The following is a 24,564-nucleotide window of genomic DNA, read 5'->3' as shown; positions in this document are numbered from 1 at the left end:
CTCTCTCACACACACACAGACACTTCTACCTTCCTGACCAACCCGTTCCGCGGCCTCAGATGCAACAACTCCGAGGGGTCCAGGGTAACGTTCACTCTGCCTCAACACCAATCTCGGGCTCCATCTCGCCAACACGGAGTCGCAGCTGCAGAGACCAGCCGTTGATCCCACTTACTGCAGCTGCAACACATCACCCTGCCCCGTCTGTCTTAATATCAAATCAGTGTCCAGCCACCGATGACGTCTGAGTTAACCCCGCCAATGTTGCGGATCAAACCGCGCAGTGTGAAATGGCGTAACCCGGCAGGGCAAGGAGATTTCAACTGGAACCTGATACATGGAGGAAGCAAGTGTCAGATCCCGGCCGAGTTAACTCACCAATCGCCTTCTGGTAGTGTGAAACAACCACCAGTCCAACCAGGTACGAATAGTGATGTGTGTCACAGTGGCGGGAAATGTGTCAGTGTATCCTCTAGTTATAAATTGACGTTCAAAAATAGTCAGAATACGCCTCCGTTTACATCTCCGACTTCACACTCATCCTGCCTATCTGCCTCCTCCTCCCCCACTCCCCCCCCCTTAAAATCCCACGTTGCAGAATCACCTCCAAATAATGGTACAGTGTGAAAGGCTCCTGGGGTCAGCTTGCCCTGCAAATGTTCCTGTTTCCTAGGAGGGTCGGTAGTGAGAAAGGGGCTCCTGCCATCTCAATGCTGCTTTGGTTTGATTGCCCTTTGAGAAAGGCACCTATTTAGATGCCACAGGGAAGGTGAACCCCAGCTGAACCAAGTTTACAACGGAGGCAAAGATTGGTTATAAAATTCCCAGAACTTCTCGTCCTTTTTTATTGTTCCGTCCGCCTGTAGTTTCACTCTGCCCGTTGGCAGCTTTGCAGCAACTTTCTTCTGGGCTTTGGGGTGACCTGGCTCAGCTATGGCTACAAGATCGCAGGCTTTGGAGCCGGTCCTCCTCAACTTCAGCTGCTTTCCGATGTACCGCTGGAGGTGTCTTGACCACCTCTCGTGGGCCATCAGTGTGTCAGTCCAGGCACCTTTAAACAGCAAAAGGGGGTAGGAGTGACCGAGAATATCATGCCCCGTTTCAACCACCCAACTCTTTGGCCCCTTCTCCACAAATGACTTGCAGCTCAGGGACCACCCACCCGAGTCAGTGGGTTGTGGATTCAAGTCCCCCTCCAAAGGTGGAGAGTCCAGGGTGAGTGGCACCATCTTCAGGCATGAATTAATTCTGCACTCTCAAGTGGATTACACTGGACCACGAAGATTTTGCTTCCAGAACACTTTTGGGTGTATTTTATGGATTATGGGATGCTGATCACGAAAATCGCCTTAAAATTTTCCTATCAGGTATTGTTTTTTAGATATAACCTACTTTTTTTAATACATCCAGCTGATGGACAACATGCTTCAAGCATACAAAACCATGAGACGCCACGTGTCATTGAAATTTCATTTTCTGCATTCGCACTTGGACATCTTCCCGGCTGATCTCGGTGCTGTCAGAGATGAACACGGTGAAAGGTTTCGCCAAGACATTCCGACCATGGAAAAGCGGTATCAGGGCAACTGGAATCCATCAGTGCCAGTGCCGGCCGTCTATTGTCGGACACTTGACATGAGGGGCATCAGATGCTGAGTACAAACAAAAACATCAGCGGCAAAACATTTTTAGGTCAGTTGAACTAATGCAATGTGTCAGCGTCACAATGCGATTAAACGTGCTCAATTCAATAAGAGTTCATGTTTCTCCAACTTCCTTCGTGATACAGAAAATCTGAAATTATCTTGAAGTTGTCAATCATAATCACCATTTTTTTTTGGAAAGCAAACCTTTGTTGTCCAGTGAAGGCCCCTTTTCTTCTGTTAGCTTTCTCCCACATCCTACAATTTTATATGTCCAAAATAATCTTTGCTCAGTCTATTTTATTGCATGGAGAGCAATTCCCGCCAAGATAACATCTCTCTCAGCCCTCATAACTCTTTGTCTGCATTCTCTCCAGTGCTCTGTCTTCCTGTGGCCAGGTGTGCCCACAGCCTCTTATCTGTGATCCAAACAGTCTTTGTGAAACATGAAAGCCTGCAGATGCTGAAACTGTAGTAAAAACACAGGAACGTTGGAGGAACTCAGCAGGTCTTGCAGCAACCATAACAGACAAAGATATATTACTGACGTTTCAAGCCTCAGCCCTTCTTCAAGGTATGAATGAAAAGCAGGCAGGTGTCGGAATTAAAGGCCAGGGAGAGGAGGACAGACCAACAGACAAAAGGTGTCAATTGGATCTGGAGTCCAGGAGAGGGAAGGTGAAAATTGATTGGGGGAGGAGGGTGCCTCTGTGAATGCAGAGCTGGGGTAAAGGAGACAGAGAAAAAAGGGAGGGGAAGAGAGAGAGAGACATAGGGATATTCCACTGGGGTACCCTCCAAGATGGCAATAACATCAACTTCTCCGGTTTCCATTCCACCCCCTCCCCAATCCATCTTTCTCTCTTTTCCCTCTGTCTCCTTTACCCCAGATCTGCATTCACAGAGCCAACCTCCCCCCCCCCCCCTCCCTCCACCCTTTCCACCAATCAATCCTCACCTTTCCTCTCTCTGGCCTCTTCTGCAGATCCAATGAACACCTTTGGTCTGTCCTCCTCCCCCTGCCTGCCTGCCTTTTACACGTACCTTGAGGAAGGGCTCAGGCCAGAATCACTGGTTCTATATCCTAACCTTTTATGGATGCTACGAGACCTGCAGAGTTCCTCTGTGTTTTTACCAAAATAGTGCTTTTCACAATTGAAGTGTGTTCTTTTAATAGAACCAGGTGTACATATAATTGTAGAGTCAGACAGCACTAAAATTGGCCCTTCAGCCCAACTCATCCATACTAACCAAGAGACATTCTGGGTAAGTCCCATATTCTTCCATTCGGTCTAATCTCTTCCTATCCACTTACCTGCCCATATGCCTTTTGAACAATGCAACTGCAGCGGCCACATACCTGCTCAAGGACCCCCTGACCTCAAAAGAGAGGTTCATCAGCAATTTTCAGAACAGAGTGAGTGTCTGATGAGAGACTGAAATTGTCACCAAAGAAAAAAATTTAAGGGCTTGTGCAGATGTTGGGAAGGGATTCTCCAGCCAGAGTCTAAACTTCTGTTTGTCCCGTGTCCTATTACCTCTTGGCCTCTTCTCCACTGGCATACAAGAGGAATATGTGACCGAACTGGAGATAAATAATTCTATCCTGGATTTGAAGAGTTTCAAAGCCACCACAGGACCCTAGTTCCTACCATCAGTTAACGTGCTTCTGTGGAACAGAGTGAAGATATGAGGGTTGCAGAGTGCTTAGGGTTGAGATGTGGACAAGGGCAATGAATGTGGAGTATTGTGTGCAGTTTTAATCACCTAACTACTGGAAAGATATCAACAAGATTGAAAGACTGCAGAGAGATTTACTGGGATATTGCCAGAACTTCAGGAAATGAGGTACATGGAACATAACAGCAATGGTACAAGCCCTACAGCCCTCAATGTTGTGCTGACCTACATATTCCTACCAAAAGAAAATACTACACCCTTCCTACCCCAGAACTCTCTATTTTTTTCTTTCATTCATGTGGTTGTTCAAAAGGAAAAGTTAAACAGGTTAGAACTTTATTCCCTGGAGCATAGAAGAATGAGGGGAGATTTGATAGAGGTATTTAAAATTATGAGGGGGACAGACAGAGTAAATGTAGAGAGGCTTTTTTCACCGAGGGTAAGTAACATACAAACCAGGGGACATGGTTTAAGCGTGAAAGGGAAAGGTTTAAGGGGAAACCACACAGAGAGTGGTGGGAGTGTGGAACAAGCTGCCAGCTGAAGGGGTGAACGCGGGCTCAATTTTAACATTTAAGAAAAATTTGGACAGGTACACGGATGGGAGGGGTATAGAGAGCTATGGACTGGGTGCAGGTCAGTGGGACTAGGCAGAAAAATAGTTCAGCACAGAGCAGAAGGGCCTAATTTCTAGGCTGTAATGTTCTGTGGTTCCAAGGGTTATTTGCGTGGAAAGAAATCACGAAAATCTGTAGACAGTACGACTATGTAATCAATGTATTTTTAACATAAAGTGTGTTTGACATTTACTGTGTAAAAGTAGATGACACATTTTTCTTGTTTGTTTTTCCCTTGTGTGAAGACGTTGTTTTATGGTTTTATTGTATTGTATATGTTTAATATTTATTGATTTTGGAGGGGGGGTGGGAAGGGGGAATGGAGGAAAGAAGGGGATAATGTCACTGTGTATATTCAATGAGAAACCTCTATACATATTTTGGTTGATATGGTTCATGATGTGATAAATTTTTTAAAAATTTTAAAAAAGGACACCATTTGACCAGCTGGGTTTCTCCAGCATTCCGTGTGGAAATGTCTGGCTGGGATGCTGGCCTGCCTACTCACGATCGGTGGTTCCGTGACATCGTGTCCTGTTTGTACATGGAAAAGATTTGTTATTCAATTAATAATTCAGATATAAGATTCCAGACATTATGGGGGTTGTTTATAACTCACTATCTTACTTTATAATTTTACTCCAATGTAATTAAATTGCCCGACTCGTATCTTTTCCATGTTCCTCATACTATCTTCATTTTTCTTTTAATACAGAATCTGGCAACACAGTTCGGTGAGGGGATTGAGTCTTTCTCCTCTACTATTTCTTTCTTCCCTCTTGTTTTAAATATTATTAGGTTTTTTTTTCCAAAGAAAAGGCATGTCCAATTTAGAATATGAATTGTGGATATGATGTTCTATTTATGTATGTTAGTGATATACCAAATATTTTATTGTTGTGTAATTGTCTGTACTACCTTATTTAATTATATCCTATCTGTACGTTCTTTATTAAAATCAATAAAAAATGTATTAAAAAGAAATGTCTGGCTGTGCTGTTGAGGTTTTGGTTGCAATATGGGGTGGTTCAGGTGCTACCCTGACCTCAGGTGCTGTCCATGTGGAGTTTGCACACACTCCCCGGGCTCCGGTTTCCTCCCATCTGGTGTGAGTCTGATTGCTTCCGGCAGTTGCCCCCTCAGTGCATGGGTAAATAGTAGAATCTTGGAGAACATGAATCTGTAGCCTCTCCCCTCCATCTTTTATGCTTACTATTCCACACACACCCCCCCCCCCCAACCCAGTTTCGATAAAGGGCTCCAGCATGAAACCCTGAGCGACCATTTTTCTCATGGATACTGCCCGACAGGGGTGCAGGGCTATTTATTTTCAGGTGCCGGACCTTACCAAAAGTGGTGACAGGAGGTGCCGGAGAGGCCCCATGACGTGCTGGAGTAGTGCCCTACCTGCTGAGCCTTCCTTGCCTCTCATTGTTTGGTAACAATTCTTTACTCTTGACCAAGCCCCCCACCCTCCCCCGCACTCAGACAGCTGGGTCACTTGGCACCAGAGGCAGAATGGATCAGAACGGGAACAAAATGACGTCCAGATCGCAGGCGGCCTTGGGTACCAGATCCCATTTGCCTCTCTCCACCATTCACCAGCAATAATCTTCTCAGGACAAGGTCCACTGCTCAGTGGAAATCAGTAGCTTGGCCAATACTTCCCCCCCCCCCCCGTTATAAGTGGATTGTGGAGGAACACCTGGTCTCCCTGTCGATCTGAAACATTGTGGATTGCGGGTGGTCATGTGTCCCCCCTGTCTGAAACTTATTCAGAAGTCACATCAGCTGCCAGTCAAGGTTGGACTGTGGCCAACCTTAGTGCACACCTCACCGTTGGCTCATTTAAATTATTCATTGTCATCACTGGCCAGTCGCCCACCTCAGAACGGTACAAAACATCGATGTGAACCACATTTCTCTCTCTCTCTCTCTCTCTCTCTCTCTGACTCCTGGTCCAGGTCCAGGACATCACTCCACGCCAAGTCGCTACAGTGGACATTGCTGGAAGAGTTGTGAGTAAGGTGTGCACTACACTTAAGTGGAGCTGTAGTACTGTGAGAGATCAGTGCTTACAGAGAGTCACACCCCCATTAGTATGGGGAATCGGGAATATATCTAAAAATCCCTGTCTATAAAGTGTGTACAGATGAGGGAGTGTGTAGAGATAGGCAGCCAATGGTATCAGAGTCCAACCTGGGTCTGATCTGAATGTCTACATAGTTATTTAGTAGTAGAGTAATTAAGTATTTTGTTTGACGTCTTCCCGTTTGTCTCACATGTGTTCAATAAAGTTACCTTTGATTGTCACATTTGTGTCCACACTCCTCTCTCTGTGAACCCACCAAACCTGATACTTTCCAAAGACAAAACCCACTCGCCTCTATCTTAAATCTGTGCACATTTAAATTATTTTTTTTAATTAGTACATGAGACTATCTTGGAGATCTTTATACTTTCCTCATAAAAGGTGAACAATTTTAATTCATTGCTTTATATCCTCCATCGCTCTAGGAATTCTCCAATCTTTTCTCCAGCTCCCCTAGTGCTTTCTTGACTCTCTGATGAATGATATTCATCTGAGCCCAATGACCTAAAAGATGACAGACAACTTACTAGTATCGGGCCATAAGGTTGGAATCAAATAATCTCGTTCACACGATACAGGCAGTCTCCAGGCTACGCAAGGGTTCCGTTCCCAAGAGCTCTTCATCAATCAGAAAAGCCCTTTTTTTTTTGAAACATACAGTATCATTCTATTGTCATAATTCTTTCATTTCTTTGAATATTCAACCCATAATTAAACTATAGTAAATCCCTGTTTTCCAGGATTCAGCAGCTTCAAGCTGGGATTTAATAAATAATAAATAAATAAATTTTAAAGTTGTAAAAGTAAATGTTCTCTGGAGTAAACCTTTGGTGGAGTTGAGAGTAAATATACAGCCAGCGGAGGGCCTTGGTCGAACTTTGCTTGTAGCTGTTTGAATAAAATGGCATCACCCAAGATGAAGAGTTGGTTGATGCCGCTCGCCGTTGGGGGTGATTATCTCAAAGTGTCTCCTTATCCGCGCTTAGTAAGGGTTCCCCCGGTCAGAGGCTTTATCTTGGGGGGGGTGGAAATTAACTATCTATGATGTTATTGTTCATCTTTCAGGCAGCTCTGTAGAGGGGGAGGAACCTGCAGATGCAACGGCAGTTAAATGTTTTAAAAAAAATTGGGCAGCACAGACTCGAGGGTCAAAATAACCTGTTACCATGCTATATGTCTAAATTTAAATGTGAATAAAAATGAAGTAAGATGCTTTAAGGTTTATCTGTTAATGCAGGTGAAGTTTGTTCAGTGTAAGTATTTTAAACTTTATTCTTAATGCAGGTGCATTAGTTAGGCTTTGTAAGAGTTAGTCTCAAGCAACCAGAAAACTTGCTTATCTGGTGTCTATCAATTCCCCCAGTGGTTTTATTGTGTTGGAATATATACCGTACCTACCTCGTCATTAAGGAATACCAGGAAATATTTTATTATCAATAGTGGTTTGAAAAATGCTTTGGAATTGTATGGGAGAATTTGTGTTAAGTCAGATTTCAACAAGTCAAGGTATTCATAAAACCAGGAAAACTCCAGTATTATTTTGATTGTCAAAAGAAATACAGAAAATTTCTCTTTCTCTCCGGGCACCGGGTGACACTAGTGGCAACTCTTTGTCTGACTTACGCCAGGCAGAAAGCAATTTTGTGTAATATTACATGACAAAGGAATTTTGAATCTTGAAATGGAAGGCCATAACAGGCCTTTAAAGCAATTCCAGAGATGTAGATTTTTAGAAGGCAGCCAATGTCACAAAGAACCCAGACATCCATTACTCAGGTCCACCTCTACAAGACGACAAATGCAATGTTGGCATTCATTTCTAGAGGATTAGTATACAAGAGCAGGGATATGTCAGCGATTAACGATACAAAGTGAAGTTGAGGAATGTTTAGGGGGGAGACTTCAGGAGTATGTGTTTAATCTACAGAGAGTTGTGGGTGCCTGGAATGCCTTGGTGATGCTGGAGGCTGAAACATTCGGGGCATTCATCGTATAGATGAAATAAAAATAGAGGGTGACAAGATAGGAATATATAGGTCAGCACAACATTGAGGGCCAAAGAGTCTGGACTGTGCTGCGGTGTCCTATGAAAACATACTAAAGTCAATAAAAGTTAATTTAATGTTCTCCAACCTCTGGCATGATACATCAAATTTGTCTTCATCCTAAGATTGTCTATCATAATCCCCAATTTCTTTTAGGAAGCAAACCTTTTGAAAATGTTGGTTGCTCTGTGTAATCAAGAACTCCAGAGTAAAGGGAGTGCAGAGGTGACAACGGATTGTGGGTTGAGGAGGTAAATACTCACACCCAAAACCTTGACCGTTCCTCTGCTTCCACAGGTGCTGCCTGACCCAATGAGTTCCTTCAGGAACTTGATTTTTTGCTTCAGTATCTTGTGATTTGACCGGCCTACACTCACTGCCAAAAGGTTTCAGCTCAGGGCCTGATCAGAGAAAAGAGAACAGCCCCTGCCTCAGCCCACAACAAAGCAAGGCCAAGGGGAAGAGCAGTACGGATGAGCATGGGGATTCGGATGGAGGATGAATACCTTCAGTAACAAGGGTTGATTGACCTGGGAGGTAATGGGAATTTCTCCCTCCCCTCTTTCCCCCCGCCCCCCACCACCACTTCCGTGCCAACTCTTGCAACCCAGAAAAGATACACGGAGGCCAAGGAAATCGTAGTGAAACCATACCCAGATCATCCGACGTTCTGCCATGCCACTGTTCCGGGTCCCGTTTGAAGCAGTCAACCACTTCCTTCGTGTAGGTGGACTGGGCTTCGCTCTTCCATCCTCCGGAGAAACCTGACGTCACAACAACAGAGCCGCCCTCATCATTCTCCATGCTCTCTCTCGGGTATCCAGCAGCCTTGGAAATGCATTGGCAATTCGCCAACATGGCCTGCTCCTGAATAGCCTGGTCTTAGCCCATGACATCAACTCTGCTTACTCCTCCACTGACGCCGCCCGACCATCTGTGCATTTCCCGCTTTCCTGCCTGCATTTCACCATGAGCAACGTGTTTCCTTCTGGATTTTAATCACATGAATTGTTTGACTCCAAATTTAAAATTGTGGAGCACTGGGGCAAACAAAGGAAATGAATTCATCTTTGCCCCGAACATTATGTACCTGTTGATTTTCTGTAAACCATTTTTAATGATAAATTTATGTGGTCGATTATAACATGGATACTACTTTTGATAGCGAGACACCACGAGCTCTGATGGACAGACAGCCCAGACCGAGGCGCGAGACTGGGGTTGACTTTTACACGCAATATATGGAAAATATCAGATATTTGGGCCAAAAATAAGCGGGTCGACTTTTACATGGTATCAACTTTTACACAAGTATATATGGTATTTATATAGCACCACGCATGGACAAATTTCCAATCAATAACTACCTTCCAGAGACACCTGCACTTTCCTGTTGTACCACCATTCCAACTCCTCGCAAACAGGATTGATCGCACTAGTGCTGTACACAAATGTGTTGGAGAAGCTCAACAGGTCACGCAGCATTCATGGGAATCCTTCGGGCCTGGGCCAATTGAAAAGGTAACCTTACTTCCTATGTATCGGCCACCATTAGGTCAACTTTCTACAGGAGCTCTATCGAGAGCGTCCTGGCCGGCTCCATTGCAGGGCGGTACAGTTTCTGCAGAGAAATGGATCGGAGGTCAATCCACAGGACTACAAGAGTGACAGAGAGGATCCCTTGGATCTCCCTCCCACCCATCGAGATGATCATGGTCTGAAGAGGGCTGGCAAGGTCATTGAGGACCCCCTTCCACTCCACTCACAGCATCTTTCAGCTGTTCCCGTCGGGGAAGAGATACAGGAGGATCAGAGCCAGCACCACCAGGCTGAGGAACAGCTTCTTCCTACGGGCAGGGAGAACGCAGAGCGACCAAAGGATCTGCTCACACTGACCGTCCAAAACTCTCAGATTTATGAAAAGATATTTATTTATTTATTCTATGTGAGTACTCGTCCTGCATATGTATTGTTTGTCTGAATGTGTGCTATACCTGGTTGTGTGTCTCCACGTTTTTGCACCGAGGACCAGAGAGCGCTGTTTCATCAGGTTGTACTCGTGCAATCAGATGACAAGAAAGTTGGAATGGATGCTGCCTGACCTGCTGAGTTTCTCCAGCATATTTGTGTCCTGCACTAAACCGCTGCACCTGCAGCCTATCTCGTTTAATGTGATTATGCTAGTACAGTCAAACTCCTGGTATCCGGCAACTGGCATTGGTAGATGCTCAAATTTCTGGTTGCTTGAGATTGTATCTTGTGTGATTGGTAAACTATTTTTTAAAATCTTTTTCCACGATTTTTTTTTCTGGTTGCTTGAATTCCGGATACCAGGGGTTTTATTGTTATTTGGTTAAGATCAAAGTGAACAATTGATGAATAATTTAAGTGAAAAGCTTTGGTTAGATTTGACAGTACCTGGGAAGATGTTACTTCGCAATAGAAAGCCTATTTTTTCATACATGTTCAACTCATCGATGATGGTCTTTTGCCTCCTCTGTGCTGTGTTTCCTTTCTGATTCAAGAACTCCTTAACCTTTGGGGGAATCAATAATAAAACACAGGTCAGGATGGCCTTCCTCCAAGCCAGGGAACAGGCAGGTGCCTCTTCCTGTTTGTTCAAGGCATGAGATAATGTGGGGTTTTGCTCCATGGATATCAAGTCGCTCTTGAACCTCATGTCACAGACTGAATACCTAAGGATACCTCTTCCCCTCCCTTTGAAGGCATAAATATCCAAGGATAGTTTCTTCCTCCTCTTATCAGAATCACTTGTGTCGATGTCCAGCCCCTAGTCTTTGGGGTGAACATAAGAAACAGGAGCAGGAGTTGGTCCTTCAGCCCGTTGAGCCTGCACAGCTATTCAATGGGATCATGGCTGATTTGATGATCATCTCATCTCCACCCATTGCCTTTTCCCCATATCCCTTAATTCCCCAACTATATAAAAATCTAGCCAACCTCGCCTTAAATATATTTACTGAGGTCACCTCCCCTCCTTCAATGGGCAGCAAATTCCATAATTCCCCACCCTCTGGGAAAAGCAGTTCCTCCTCATCTACATCCTAAATCTATTACCCTGAACATTCAGGCAATGTCCCCAGTTCCAGACTCCCATCCCATGTGAAGAACTTACCTCCCTCTTATCTATGCCTTTCATAATTTTATTTATTTCTATAAGCTCCTTTCTCATTCCTCTAAATTCCAGCGAGTACAGTCCCGGAAGACTCAATCTCTCCTCATAGGCCAGCAACCTCCCCACCCCTTCATCTCTGGAATCATCCTGGTGAACCTCCTCTGCACCACCTCCAAAGCCTGTACAGGTCGAGTACCCCGTATCTGAAATACTTGGGACTAGACTATTTTCAGTTTTTGGATTTGTCGGTCCCCATTTGCCGCAGCCGGACCCCGACACCTGCCCACCGCCACCACTGGTCCATGACTATGGTCCTGCTCTGCCTGAGAGGAAAAGGCGACTTCTACAATGCAGACAGCACCGCACCCGATGTTGAGGATGGAGTTACTGACTCCAGCTGCAGCTGATGCCAAAAGGATCCAATTCCATTTGGCATTTTCCCAGCAAAAAGCAAAGATTTTGTTTTTATTTACTGTTATCGTAATCAAACCAGCACCGAGAGAGGGTCAGAGCCCCACACAGACAAGCCAGATGGTGAATGTTTTTCCCCCCACTTCTGATGTCACATCGGTGCTAAAATTAAATGTGGTTTTGGATCTTCGGATAAGGGGTACTCGACCTGTACATCCTTCCTCACGTAAGGAGACCAGAACTGCATGCACTTCTCCAGATGTGGCCTCACCAGTGCCCTGTAACCTCCCTGCTCTTAAATTCAATTCCTCTAGCAAAGAAGGCCAACATTCTATTTGACTTCTTGTGAAGGAAGGGACCCATGTCTGGAGATTAGCTGAATAATTCACAGGAAATACAAATGAAAATAAAATGAAAGAAAGCAACTCGCTCGCTCTGTCAACCTGGGGAATTTTTCACTCACCTCTTTGTCCGATAGGACCTCATTCAGAACGTGGGTCCTAAACTTATGCTGAATGTTTTTAGGGATTACACACTGCTCTTCCTGAGGGGGACAGCTCTCGGGGGTCTTGCACAATGGGGTCCGCAAGCTGGGTGTTTCTCTCTGCATGGGGACCAGGTTACCGTTGACCTGCTGCTCCGTGGTTCTTCCATCAGAGCCGGAGGCCTTTGCTTCGCGTGACGCCCCCAGTCGGGTCTGGCTGTCCCTGCCCTGGGCGGATCGGAAGGGAGTGGTGGCACCTGCATCCTTTGTGGTTTCTGGTGTTGGGCACGTGGCCCTTACAGAGTCAAAGCAGTGGTCCGGCTTCAGACCACTGATTGGCCGACTTCGGTGAGCACCGTTTGCACCTTGCACCGCTGGAGACCCCGGTTGATGGCAACTTGGTGACTTGTTAGAGATTTGTTCCTTCTCTGGTAGCCCTGTAGTAATGAGATGATCATCATGTTTGATTGTCATACATACAACTACCTGTGCACGCTACAGAGACCCTTAAATTCTGGTTTGCTGCAGCTACGTAGGTATTTAAAATACACTAACAAACAATAAGTATAAATTTAATTACCACATGAAAGAAACAGAAGAAAATAAATAGAAAAGAATAGACAAATATTCAGTGGCATTTACAAAGTTCAAATTTATTGTCAAGGAACATATTTGATATCACATACAACTGTGAGATTGTTTTTCCTGCGGGCCAGGCAAAATTTATACTTATCGGTATACCTTTTTAAAAATTTAGACATACAACAGTCAGTCTACGAGCCCGTGCTGCCCCAAATACACCAATTAACCCACAACCCCCGGTACGTTTTGAAGGGTGGGAGGTAACCAGACAATTCATTGGAAAATCACGCAGACATAGGGAAAACTTACAAACTCCTTACGGAAAGGGCTGGACTCAATCCTGGGCCGCTGGTGCTGTAATAGCGCTGTGCTAACCATAAACAGTACTCAAGAAGAAAGAGGTGTATACAAAAGGGAGAAATGTAAACAAACTGATGGTGCACTGCAGAAAAAGAAATATTCAGAGATAAATGATACACAGAGCCCTTAAATAAGTCCTCGATTGAGTTTGTCGTTGAGGAGTCTGATGGCGGAGGGGAAGCAGCTGTTCCTGAACCTGGTGGTGCGAGTCTTGTGGCACCTGCACCTCTTTCCTGATGGCAGCAGCGAGAACAGAGCGTGTGCTGGGTGGTGTGGATCCTTGATGATTGCTGCTGCTCTCCGACGGCAGCATTCTCTGTCGATGTTCACAATGGAGGGGAGGGTTTTGCATGTGACGTCCTGGGCTGCATCCACTACACTACCTTTTGCATGGGTGTTGGTGTCCCCATACCAGCCCATGATGCAGCCACTCAGCACAACTTTCCAGCACACCTCTACAGAAATCTGCCAGTATTTCTGACCTCGTACCAAACCTCCACAAACTCCTGAGGAAGTATAAGCGCTAACGTGCACTCTTCACGATGCCATTGGTGTGTTGAGTCCAGGAAAGATCCTCCGAGATAGTGACTCCCTTAAATTTGCTCGTCCTCTTCATCTCTGATCCCCCCCAATGTTCACAAAATTTTACACCTCTAGTTTTCCCTTCCTCAACTTAACAATCAGCAAGTCCGCTCATTGATCATTCAGGAATCTGATGGCAGTGGGGAAAAAGCTGTCCTTGTGTGTTTTATTTTGGTTTTTTTTGAGAGAACGATGGTTTTTTTTTTAATTTTTTATTTTTCACACCATAAACCACATTGACCATGATACATACATTTTCCTTTTCAAATATATACAGTGTCATTTTCTCCCCCCCTCCCTCCTCCCATTCCACCCTCCCTACCTCCCCCCCATCCATTTAAAGTACAAAATCTAAGATACATTAAACCAGTCAAACAATGTTGTCATTCAATAAAATTAAACAAGAAATTCCACTGAGTCAATTCTTTTCATTTCCTTCTCCTTTTGTTAATTTAGGTAGTGAATGTCCCCGGTAGGTTTTCTCTATTGTGTTTCATGTAAGGCTCCCATATTTGTTCAAATATTTCAATATTATTTCTTAAACTATATGTTATTTTTTCTAATGGAATACATTTATTCATTTCTATATACCATTGTTGTATTTTCAAATTATCTTCCAATTTCCAGGTTAACATAATACATTTTTGTGCTACGGCTAGAGCTATCTTAACAAATCTTTTTTGTGCACCATCCAAATCAATTCCAAATCCTTTGTTTTTTATGTTACTTAGGAGGAAGATCTCTGGGTTTTTTGGTATATTGTTTTCTGTAATTTTATTTAATATTTGGTTTAGATCTTCCCAAAATTTTTCTACTTTCTCATATGTCCAGATTGCATGAATTGTTCTTCCCATTTCTTTTTTACATCGAAAACATCTATCAGATACTGTTGGGTCCCATTTATTTAACTTTTGAGGTGTAATGTATAGCCTGTGTATCCAGTTATATTGTATCATACGTAACCTCGTATTTATTGTATTTCTCATCGTTCCAGAACATAATTTCTCCCATGTTTCCTTATTTATCTTTATATTTAAATCTTGTTCCCATTTTTGTTTAGTTTTACCATTTGTTTCCTCATTCTCCTTTTCTTGCAGTTTAATATACATATTTGTTATAAATCTTTTGATTATCATTGTGTCTGTAATCACATATTCAAAGTTACTTCCCTCTGGTAACCTCAGACTGCTTCCTAATTTGTCCTTCAAGTAGGATCTCAATTGGTAATATGCCAGCACTGTATCTTGAGTTATATTGTATTCATCTTTCATTTGTTCAAAGGATAATAATCTATCTCCTGAAAAACAATTTTCTATTCTTTTGATCCCTTTTTTCTCCCATTCTCTAAAGGAAAGGTTATCTATTGAAAAACTAATATTGCATCAATATTAGTTTTGGTAATTGGTAATTTGTTTTATTCCTTTCTACATGAATCTTTTTCCAAATATTGAGTAGATGATGTAATACTGGAGAACTCCTACGTTGTACCAATTTTTCATCCCATTTATATAATATGTGTTCAGGTATCTTTTCCCCTATTTTATCTAATTCTAATCTAGTCCAATCTGGCTTTTCCCTTGTTTGGTAAAAATCTGATAGGTATCTTAATTGTGCGGCTCTATAATAATTTTTAAAGTTTGGCAGTTGTAAGCCTCCTTGTTTATACCATTCTGTTAATTTATCTAGTGCTATCCTCGGTTTCCCCCCCCCTTTCCATAAAAATTTCCTTATTATTTTCATTAACTCCTTGAAGAATTTCTCTGTCAAGTGTATTGGCAATGCCTGAAATAGGTATAATATCCTTGGGAAACTGTTCATTTTAATACAGTTTATCCTTCCTATTAGTGTTAGTGGTAAATCTTTCCAATGCTCTAAATCGTCCTGTAATTTTTTCATTAGTGGATAATAATGGAGTTTATATAGATGGCCGAGATTTTTATTTATTTGTATACCTAGGTATCTTATTGCTTCCATTTGCCATCTGAATGGTGATTCCTTCTTAAATTTTGAGAAATCCGCATTATTCATTGGCATTGCTTCACTTTTATTTACGTTAATCTTGTAACCCGACACTTCTCCATATTCCTTCAATTTCTTATATAATTCTTTTATTGATAGTTCTGGTTCTGTTAAGTACACTATAACATCATCCGCAAATAAACTGATTTTATATTCCTTGTCTTTTATTTTTATCCCTTTTATATTATTTTCTGTTCTTATCAATTCTGCTAGTGGTTCTATAGCTAACACGAACAATAAGGGTGATAGTGGGCATCCCTGCCGTGTTGACCTGCCTAAGTTAAATTGCTTTGATATATATCCATTTACTGTCACTTTCGCCAATGGCCCCTTATATAATGCTCTAATCCAATTATTATACTTCTCTGGTAAACTGAATTTTTGCAATACTTTGAATAAATAATTCCATTCTACTCTGTCAAAGGCCTTCTCTGCATCTAAAGCAACTGCTACTGTTGGCGCTTTGCTCCCTTCTACTGCATGAATTAAGTTAATAAATTTACAAATATTGTCTGTTGTGCATCTTTTTTTAATAAATCCAGTTTGGTCTAGATTTACCATTTTAGGTACATACTCTGCTAATCTGTTTGCTAATAGTTTAGCTATTATCTTATAATCTGTGTTAAGTAATGATATTGGTCTATATGACGCTGGTGCAAGTGGATCTTTCCCTTGCTTTAGTATTACTGTAATTATTGCTGTTTTACATGAATCTGGTAAGCTTTGTGTTTTATCAATCTGGTTGATTACTTCCAGGAGGGGAGAAATTAATAAATCTTTAAATGTTTTATCGAATTCTATTGGGAATCCATCCTCTCCTGGTGTTTTATTATTTGGTAATTTTTTTTATTATCTCTTGTATTTCTACTATTTCAAATGGTTCTGTTAATTTATTTTGTTCCTCTATTTGTAATTTTGCTAGTTTAATTTTGGTTAAAAATTCATCTATTTTCCCTTCTTTCCCTTCGTTTTCAGTTTGATATAATTGTTCATAGAATTCTCTAAAGTTTTCCTTGATCTCCATTGGATTATATGTGATTTGTTTGTCTTTTTTCCTTGATGCCAATACCATTTTCTTAGCTTGTTCTGTCTTAAGCTGCCATGCTAGAATTTTGTGCGTTTTTTCCCCTAATTCATAATATTTCTGTTTTGTCTTCATTATGTTCTTCTCCACTTTATAAGTTTGTAGTGTTTCATATTTTACTTTTTTTATCTGCCAATTCTCTTCTTTTAGTTGTATCTTCCTTCATTGCTAATTCTTTTTCTATATTTACTATTTCCCTTTCCAACTGCTCTGTTTCCTGATTGTAGTCCTTCTTCATCTTGGTTACATAACGTATTATTTGCCCTCTAATGAATGCTTTCATTGCATCCCATAGTATGAACTTATCTTTCACTGATTCCGTATTTATTTCAAAGTACATTTTAATTTGTCTTTCAATGAATTCTCTAAAATCCTGCCTTTTAATCTCTATCTATACATTCTTAGAGGGATGTCCTCTAACTTTACTGTCAATATTAAGGGTGAATGGTCCGATAGTATTCTGGCTTTATATTCTGTTTTTCTTACTCTGTCTTGCATACGAGCTAATAACAGGAATAGGTCTATTCTTGAGTATGTTTTATGTCTAGCCGAGTAATATGAATATTCCTTTTCATTTGGGTGTTGCTTCCTCCATATATCCAAGTTGCATTTCTTCCATTGATTTAATTATAAATTTGGTTACTTTGTTCTTTCTGTTAATTTTTTTCCCAGTTTTGTCCATATTTGAATCCAAATTCAGGTTGAAATACCCTCCTATTAATATGTTCCCTTGCGTATCTGCTATCTTCAAAAAAAATCTTGCATAAACTTTTGATCTTCTTCGTTAGGTGAATATACATTGAGTAGATTCCAAAACTCTGAATATATCTGACATTTTATCATTACATATCTCCCTGCTGGATCTATTATTTCCTCTTCTATTTTAATTGGCACATTTTTACTTATTAATATAGCTACTCCTCTTGCTTTTGAATTATACGATGCTGCTGTTACGTGTCCTACCCAATCTCTCTTTAATTTCTTGTGCTCCAATTCAGTTAAATGTGTTTCTTGCACAAATGCTATATCAATTTTTTCTTTTTTCAGTAAATTTAGCAGTTTCTTCCTTTTAATTTGGTTATGTATTCCATTAATATTTAAAGTCATATAGTTCAGCGTAGCCATTTCATACTTTGTTTATCTTCCCTTTCTGTTTCTCCATCATCACCTTTCCTTCTTATCCATTTCTGCTTTCTTGTTTTGAACACTTTATAAGACAACATTTCTAAAACATCAAACATTTTCCTTATTCTCCTATTTAAAACTTCTTTAACCCCATTCTCCCCTCCCCCTCCTGAGTTTCCCTTTATCCCTTGTCGGGCAACCACATCTCCCCTCTCCATTTGGATTTGCGAATTCACTTGCAAACATCAACTGATTTTGTAGTGACCATAACTCCTCCCCACCCAGCCCCCCCCAGAAAAGATTTCAATTTTCATATGTAACAAAGGTCACTCTTTTAATTCCCTCCTTATTCCCTTTCTCTCCCTTATTAATTCTTGTCTATACTCTATATATTTTCCTCTAAATACGGATACATTCATGTATACACACTATATATATACACACACATATACCCCTTTACACACATACATATAGTTCGTGGTCATTTTTACTCTCATTACACGTCTTCATCTCTCTGCTTGTTTTGTAGTTGTTCTGCAAATTTCCTTGCTTCCTCTGGATCCGAGAATAGTCTGTTTTGTTGCCCTGGAATAACTATTTTAAGTACCGCTGGGTACTTTTACATAAATTTATATCCTTTTTTCCATAAGATCGTTTTTGCTGTATTGAACTCCTTCCTCTTCTTCAGGAGTTCAAAACTTATGTCTGGATAGAAAAAATTTTTTGACCTTTGTATTCCAGTGGCTTTTTGTCTTCTCTTACTTTCTTCATTGCTTTCTCCAATATATTTTCTCTTGTTGTATATCTTAAGAATTTTACTAAAATGGATCTTGGTTTTTGCTGCGGTTGTGGTTTCAGGGCTAAAGTTCTATGTGCCCTCTCTATTTCCATTTCTTCCTGTAATTCTGGTCTTCCTAGGTCCCTGGGGATCCAATCTTTTATAAATTCTCTCATATTCTTGCCTTCTTCATCTTCCTTAAGGCCCACTATCTTTATGTTATTTCTTCTATTATAGTTTTCTATTATATCTATCTTCTGAGCTAACAGCTCATGTGCCTCTAACTTTTTTATTAGATTCTTCTAATTTCTCTTTTAAGTCCTCTACTTCCATTTCTACAATTGTTTCTCATTCTTCCATATTTTCCATTCTTTTTCCTATCTCTGACATGGCCATTTCCATTTTATTCATTTTTTCTTCTGCATTCTTAATTCTTCTTTTTATCTCATCAAATTCTTGTAATTGCCATTCTTTCACTGATTCCATATATTCTTTAAAAAAGATACATCCATTGTCTTGCCTTTCTCTTCTTCTTCCACTTCTTTCTGTTCTTCTTCTTCTTCCTCTGGGTTGACCATCTGTTGTTTCCTTGTTTTCTTTTTACCCTCTTCTTTCTTGTTGTCGTTATTGTCTGTGTTCTGCACCTGTTGCTGTGCTGCAGGTGTCTCTCTCAGCTGTGGAGATCGACTCCGCAGCTGTTCCCCCCTCCCGTCAGTGTGTTTTTTTTCATGCGCACTTTTACTCGGCTCTGCGAGCCATTTTGTAGTTCTGAGCCCGGGACTTCCACTGACCTGCGGGAGCGGGCTTCTCTCTCCGCAGCGGGCCTCTTCGGACATGTAAGGCCTTTACCTTCTTCTTCTGACGTCTTTCCTTCTTCTTTTCTTCCCGTTGTTTTTGGTTTTTCTTTCTTCGCTGCCATTTTCTCCACACTTTTACTTTCACTTTGTTTTGATTTTTATGTTTGTGCCTTTGCTTTTTCTCTATCTTTTTTTTTACTTTTCTGGAGAGGGCTGGAGTTCCCCTACCGGCCCCTACTCCATCACGTGACCATCTGTCCTTGTGTTGTTGAGTGCTTGTCTTCAGGCTCCTGTACTTTTTTCTCAATGGTAGCAAAGTGAAGAGGGCAAGGCCTAGGTGGAGGGGGTTTTTGAGGATAGAGGCTGCTTTTTTAAGACCCCGCCTCAGGTAGACATCCTCTACAGTGAATTTATGTTTGGAATTCTCTAACCAGGGAAGTGGTTGAGGCTGCCTCATTAAACATATTTAAAATTCAGTTAGATAAATTTTTACATGATAGAGGAATTAGGGGATATGGGGAGAAGGCAGGTAGGTGGAGTTAGGTCATAAATTAGATCAGCCATGATCCTATTGAATGGCGGAGCAGGCTCGATGGGCCATTTTTGGCCTACTCCTGTTCCTACTTCCTATGTAAGTCTGGTGCCTGTGATGTCGCAGGCCGAGTTAACAACCCTCTGGAGTTTATTCTTGTCCTGAGAGTTGGCACCTCCATACCAGGCAGTGATGCAACCAGAATGCTCTCCACGGTACACCTGTAGAAGTTTACGAGAGTCTTCGGTGACGGACTGAATCTCCTCAGACTCCTAAGTATAGCCACTGGCGAGCCTTCTTTGTGATGGCATCAATGTTGAAGATCAACCAATTTTTTTTAAAATATATGAATTAACCTTCAACATTTAACTAAATATAATGCTGTATACTGCTGGAAAATTTAGAGGAATGACTTGGCCTCAGTAGTTGCAGAGAGACGAGCATCCGGTGAGAACCAGTCAGGCTGGGGACTAACCCATCAAAGTAAGGTACTGCATTCAGAGGAGGTTTTTTTTTAGTGTTATTAATAGATGCCATACAATTACATTTCATTCACAGAGCTCTTGAATGTATTGATCCTGCAACCTACTTTTGAAAAGGAGTGAAATCCAGTTTTAAAAACTTTGGGATGACAACGTGTTGCCTTGGTGAAGGATTCTGGACCATTCTTTTGCACCGACTGATGCTGTTCAACCTCCTGAGTTCCAGCAGATTGTTTGTCGCTCCACGGTGGACAAGTTTGGTCTCAATTACCTAGAGACAGTGCAATAGCAGTCTATTTGATATATTCCTGGAGGATGGGAGGACTGCACGGTTTGCATTACCACGAAGAAGAAATTCTGCCGCGCCCACAGGAAAAAGAATCTCAGGGTTGTATGTGAAGTCATGTGTCGTACTCTGACGATTAACGTGAACTTCAATTGGATTTGAAGAATTCTATTAATTATAATTATTCTAAAATCAATTTATCTAATATTTTTAACTTTTAATTTTTAAATATACAAAGTATTTAATTTCTATCAATGATGCTATGAATTTTTTGAATACTTTATTTAAAACCATGAAACATAAAATTAATACAAATGATAAAATATTAGTAAGTATACAAGGCATGGAACAGAAACCCTTCTAACGCCCCCTTACTAAAGAAAAAACCCTCCCCTTTTGTATGCCCCTCACCTAAAACCACCAATTAATTTGTTAAACTATAAATGAATTGTTGTTTATATTGTTTTACTATACCTGCATTATGTATGCCACTAAAAATAAATTATTACATTTTATTTAAAATAAAAATTCATTATTCTAACTCTATCAAGTCTGGAGGCACAAAACTCTGGGAGGGACTGAAGAGACAGAAGACGGACCGCATTTCAGCGCCAGCGACCCCAGTTCGAATCTGTAAGGGGTTTGGACATTCTCCCCGCGTCTGCATGGGGTCTCCTCCCACCTGCCAAAGCAACAGGAATTGGAGGTTAATTGGGCGAATGGGAAAGCAGGTCGGAAGGGCTGTGCTTGCTACCTGCCCACGTTCCCCTTTTCTTGGAGGAACCAGGACAATGGGTAGGAAAGGTTTGAATGGGGCAGTGATGAAACAAAGCTGTGACAGCTCATTTTACAAGAACTGTAGCTGTAACCTCAGGACTGGTCACAAAGTGTTACCTTGATTTAAATTGAGAGAACACAGCCCCTTCTGGTCCACGAGCCTGTGCCGCCCCAATTACACCCAAGTGACCTACAACCCAGGTAGGCATTTTGAAAATGTCTTTGGACCGACCTTGACAATCCAACGTTGTACCAAAGAGAGTTCGACCTGGGAACTTGTTCGCCGCCACTACTTTGGCTGTCATCAGTTTGTCTGGAAAGGAGATTGCTTTTAGAGCGTTACAGTACACTGCAAGCTCCTCATTTGACACCCTACTTCACGACAATTTAATTTTCCATACCTCACACCCATAACCCTGTTTTTAAATTTCCTGTGAGTGCAAGATATGCCCAGCCTGATGTCTTCTTGCTCTGCCTTCTTTTGCCTGTGTTCGCCCACTCTAACCACTCCCATTCACTCAATGAAAGTAAAACACGAAAGTCTGCAGACCCCGTGGTTGAAGTAAAAACACAAATGCTGGAGAAAACTCAGCAGGTCAAACATGATGCAGCAAAGTTCCAGGCTTGAGCCCTTCACCAATGTATTATGGCTTTGCATTGAAGGCCTCAAGCCCGAAACGTCGGTGATGTATCTTTATCTTTGCTAATATAAAGGACACTGTTTAACCTGCTGAGTTTCTCCAGCATTTGTGTTTTTACCACATTCATTCACTGGCCAGATAACCTTTTTCGAACTTATCCCAAAGTCATCCTGGTTTTAGCCACCCCCCAAATCCTTTCGTTTTTCTCCTTGCCCAACATCATATCTGATTCTCTCTCCACAGATGCAACCCAGCTTGCTGAGTATTTCCAGTATCGTCTGCTTTTATTTTACAGATCAAACACCTGCGGTTTTTAAAACATATTTTCCACAGCATCAAAATCTGATGTGTGCATTATCGATTGGGGAAGAAGAACATAAGACATAGGAACAAGAGTTGGCCATTCGGCCCGTCTAGTCTTCTCTGCCATTCAATGAGATTAAGGCTGATCGGCTCATCTCCGCCGACCTTCCTTTTATCCCACAGTTCCCCACTATGAAAAAAATATCCAGCCATGTCCCACATATATATATATGTGTGTGTGTGTGTGTGTATATATATATATATATATATATATATATACATATATACACACATATATATGTCTTTGGCTTGGCTTCGCGGACGAAGATTTATGGAGGGGGCAAAAAAGTCCACGTCAGCTGCAGGCTCGCTCGTGGCCGACCAGTCCGATGCGGGACAGGCAGACACGATTGCAGCGGCTGCAAGGGAAAACTGGTTGGTTGGGGTTGGGTGTTGGGTTTTTCCTCCTTTGCCTTTTGTCAGTGAGGTGGGCTCTGCGGTCTTCTTCAAAGGAGGCTGCTGCCCGCCAAACTGTGAGGCGCCAAGATGCACGGTTTGAGGCGTTATCAGCCCACTGGCGGTGGTCAATGTGGCAGGCACCAAGAGATTTCTTTAGGCAGTCCTTGTACCTTTTCTTTGGTGCACCTCTGTCACGGTGGCCAGTGGAGAGCTCGCCATATAATACGATCTTGGGAAGGCGATGGTCCTCCATTCTGGAGACGTGACCCATCCAGCGCAGCTGTATATACATATATACACACATATATATATGTGTGTGTGTATATATATATATACATATATACACACATATATATGTGTGTGTGTATATATATGTGTATATATGTATACCCCCTCCATAAATCTTCGTCCGTGAAGCCAAGCCAAAGAAGAAGAAAAAGAATATATGTATATATATGTGTACCTAATACACACACACACACATATATATATATACACACACACGTATATATATATATATATATACACACACACAGATAGATAGATAGATATACTGAGATATATATACTGAGATAGCTCCGCTGACTCAAAGGGCGGCGGAGAGGCATGTTAGCTCGAAGACCGCCGATTAAGTTCTTGCTCTGTCTAGCAACAGTGGAAAGAAGATTTTTTTTCGTCTACCCAAATGTGCAGACGAGGGTCTGGCCTTATCAATATGAAAGAACCCATCTCCGACAACGTGACAGTCCCTTCGCAACCTCCTGACTCAGAAGAGGCAGCGTCGCCAAGAAAGGAAAATTAAAATATTGTTACCTTCAATTTTCATACCCTCAGAGACTGCAAAGAAAAAAAATATGGTCAGCAATTAGATGCTTCATTTTCACCTTTATAAATATTTAACCGCTTTTAAATTTTCTTTGGCTCTTGATGTTGAGAACAACAGACCTTGAAACTGACGGCACTCGGGGTCCATTGCAAGGATTAGTTGAAGGAAAGTTGCAACGCGTTTGCAGCTGAGCCGTGTCGAGTCGCCAACTCGCTACATCCTTTCCACCAACCGACAGCCAGCTCTCTGGTCACCTGACACGGGATTTTTTTTAAAAATCGTCGGTTGCCCGGGCAATCAATATAAACATTTCAAGCACCGTTCGCTCTGCAACAAGGGTAACGCATGTGACAACTTCCCCTTGTCCTAATCCAAAGTGGGAAAGCGGCAGAAAAAATTGGTCACGAAACAATGATTCTTCATTCCGATCTTCTCGCTTTGTTCTTGCCTTTTCGAACCTCAAGACTTGTTTATCTGTTACAATTTCTCATGACACTGAAACTCTTCGGTTTTGCAGCCCGGCGGTGACCATGGAGAAGCCATGGTTCGATGGTTCAATGCCTCTTCCCCCCCCCACCCACCCCCCCCCCCCCAGCCCCCCGACCCCCACCACCACCTCTTTCTAAATCTTAGAACTTTGTTTTAAAACTTGGGGAATGGAGTCGCTGAGAATGAAAGGCAAATGGTGATGACGAGGAACAGGGGAAGTGGGAATAATGCAACGGTTATTATAAACTGGAGGAGCACGTCAAAAAAATGTAACGTCGAGACGAGATCGCTCAGTGCCCCAAAAATATATTCTTCAGAAATGCACCGTACTCAT

The 24,564-nt window shown here is 41.8% G+C and overlaps 1 protein-coding gene and 1 long non-coding RNA gene across 6 annotated transcripts; both read right to left on the bottom strand.

The window, feature by feature from the left end:
• Nucleotides 1-776: 776 nt before the first annotated feature.
• On the bottom strand, nt 777-24,144 carry LOC138748213 (ciliary microtubule inner protein 4). Of its 5 annotated transcripts, none has more exons than XM_069908011.1 (7): nt 23,861-24,133; nt 23,729-23,752; nt 21,745-21,825; nt 12,088-12,545; nt 10,496-10,613; nt 8,731-8,841; nt 777-1,051 (listed from the first exon to the last, which is right to left on the bottom strand). In XM_069908011.1, the coding sequence occupies exons 1-7, from the start codon at nt 23,886-23,888 to the stop codon at nt 792-794; spliced, it is 1,080 nt and encodes a 359-aa protein (XP_069764112.1). In that variant the 5' UTR covers nt 23,889-24,133; the 3' UTR covers nt 777-791. The 5 variants fall into 5 exon arrangements, with proteins under 5 accessions (XP_069764112.1, XP_069764113.1, XP_069764114.1 ...); XM_069908013.1 differs by lacking the exon at nt 777-1,051 and adding an exon at nt 4,299-4,474 and having other exon boundaries at nt 23,861-24,114; XM_069908015.1 differs by lacking the exon at nt 777-1,051 and adding an exon at nt 6,332-6,536 and having other exon boundaries at nt 23,861-24,011.
• LOC138748215 (uncharacterized) lies at nt 21,234-21,714 on the bottom strand. Its single transcript, XR_011347873.1, has 2 exons — nt 21,630-21,714; nt 21,234-21,417 (listed from the first exon to the last, which is right to left on the bottom strand). It is a non-coding gene; the product is annotated as an uncharacterized lncRNA (long non-coding RNA).
• Nucleotides 24,145-24,564: the final 420 nt, after the last annotated feature.

This window comes from Narcine bancroftii, chromosome 13, assembly GCF_036971445.1.
Source record: "Narcine bancroftii isolate sNarBan1 chromosome 13, sNarBan1.hap1, whole genome shotgun sequence".
In the NCBI taxonomy this organism is placed as follows: Eukaryota; Metazoa; Chordata; class Chondrichthyes; order Torpediniformes; family Narcinidae; genus Narcine; species Narcine bancroftii.
Note: the sequence above shows the minus strand (reverse complement) of the source record. Positions and strands in the feature narration are given on the sequence as shown.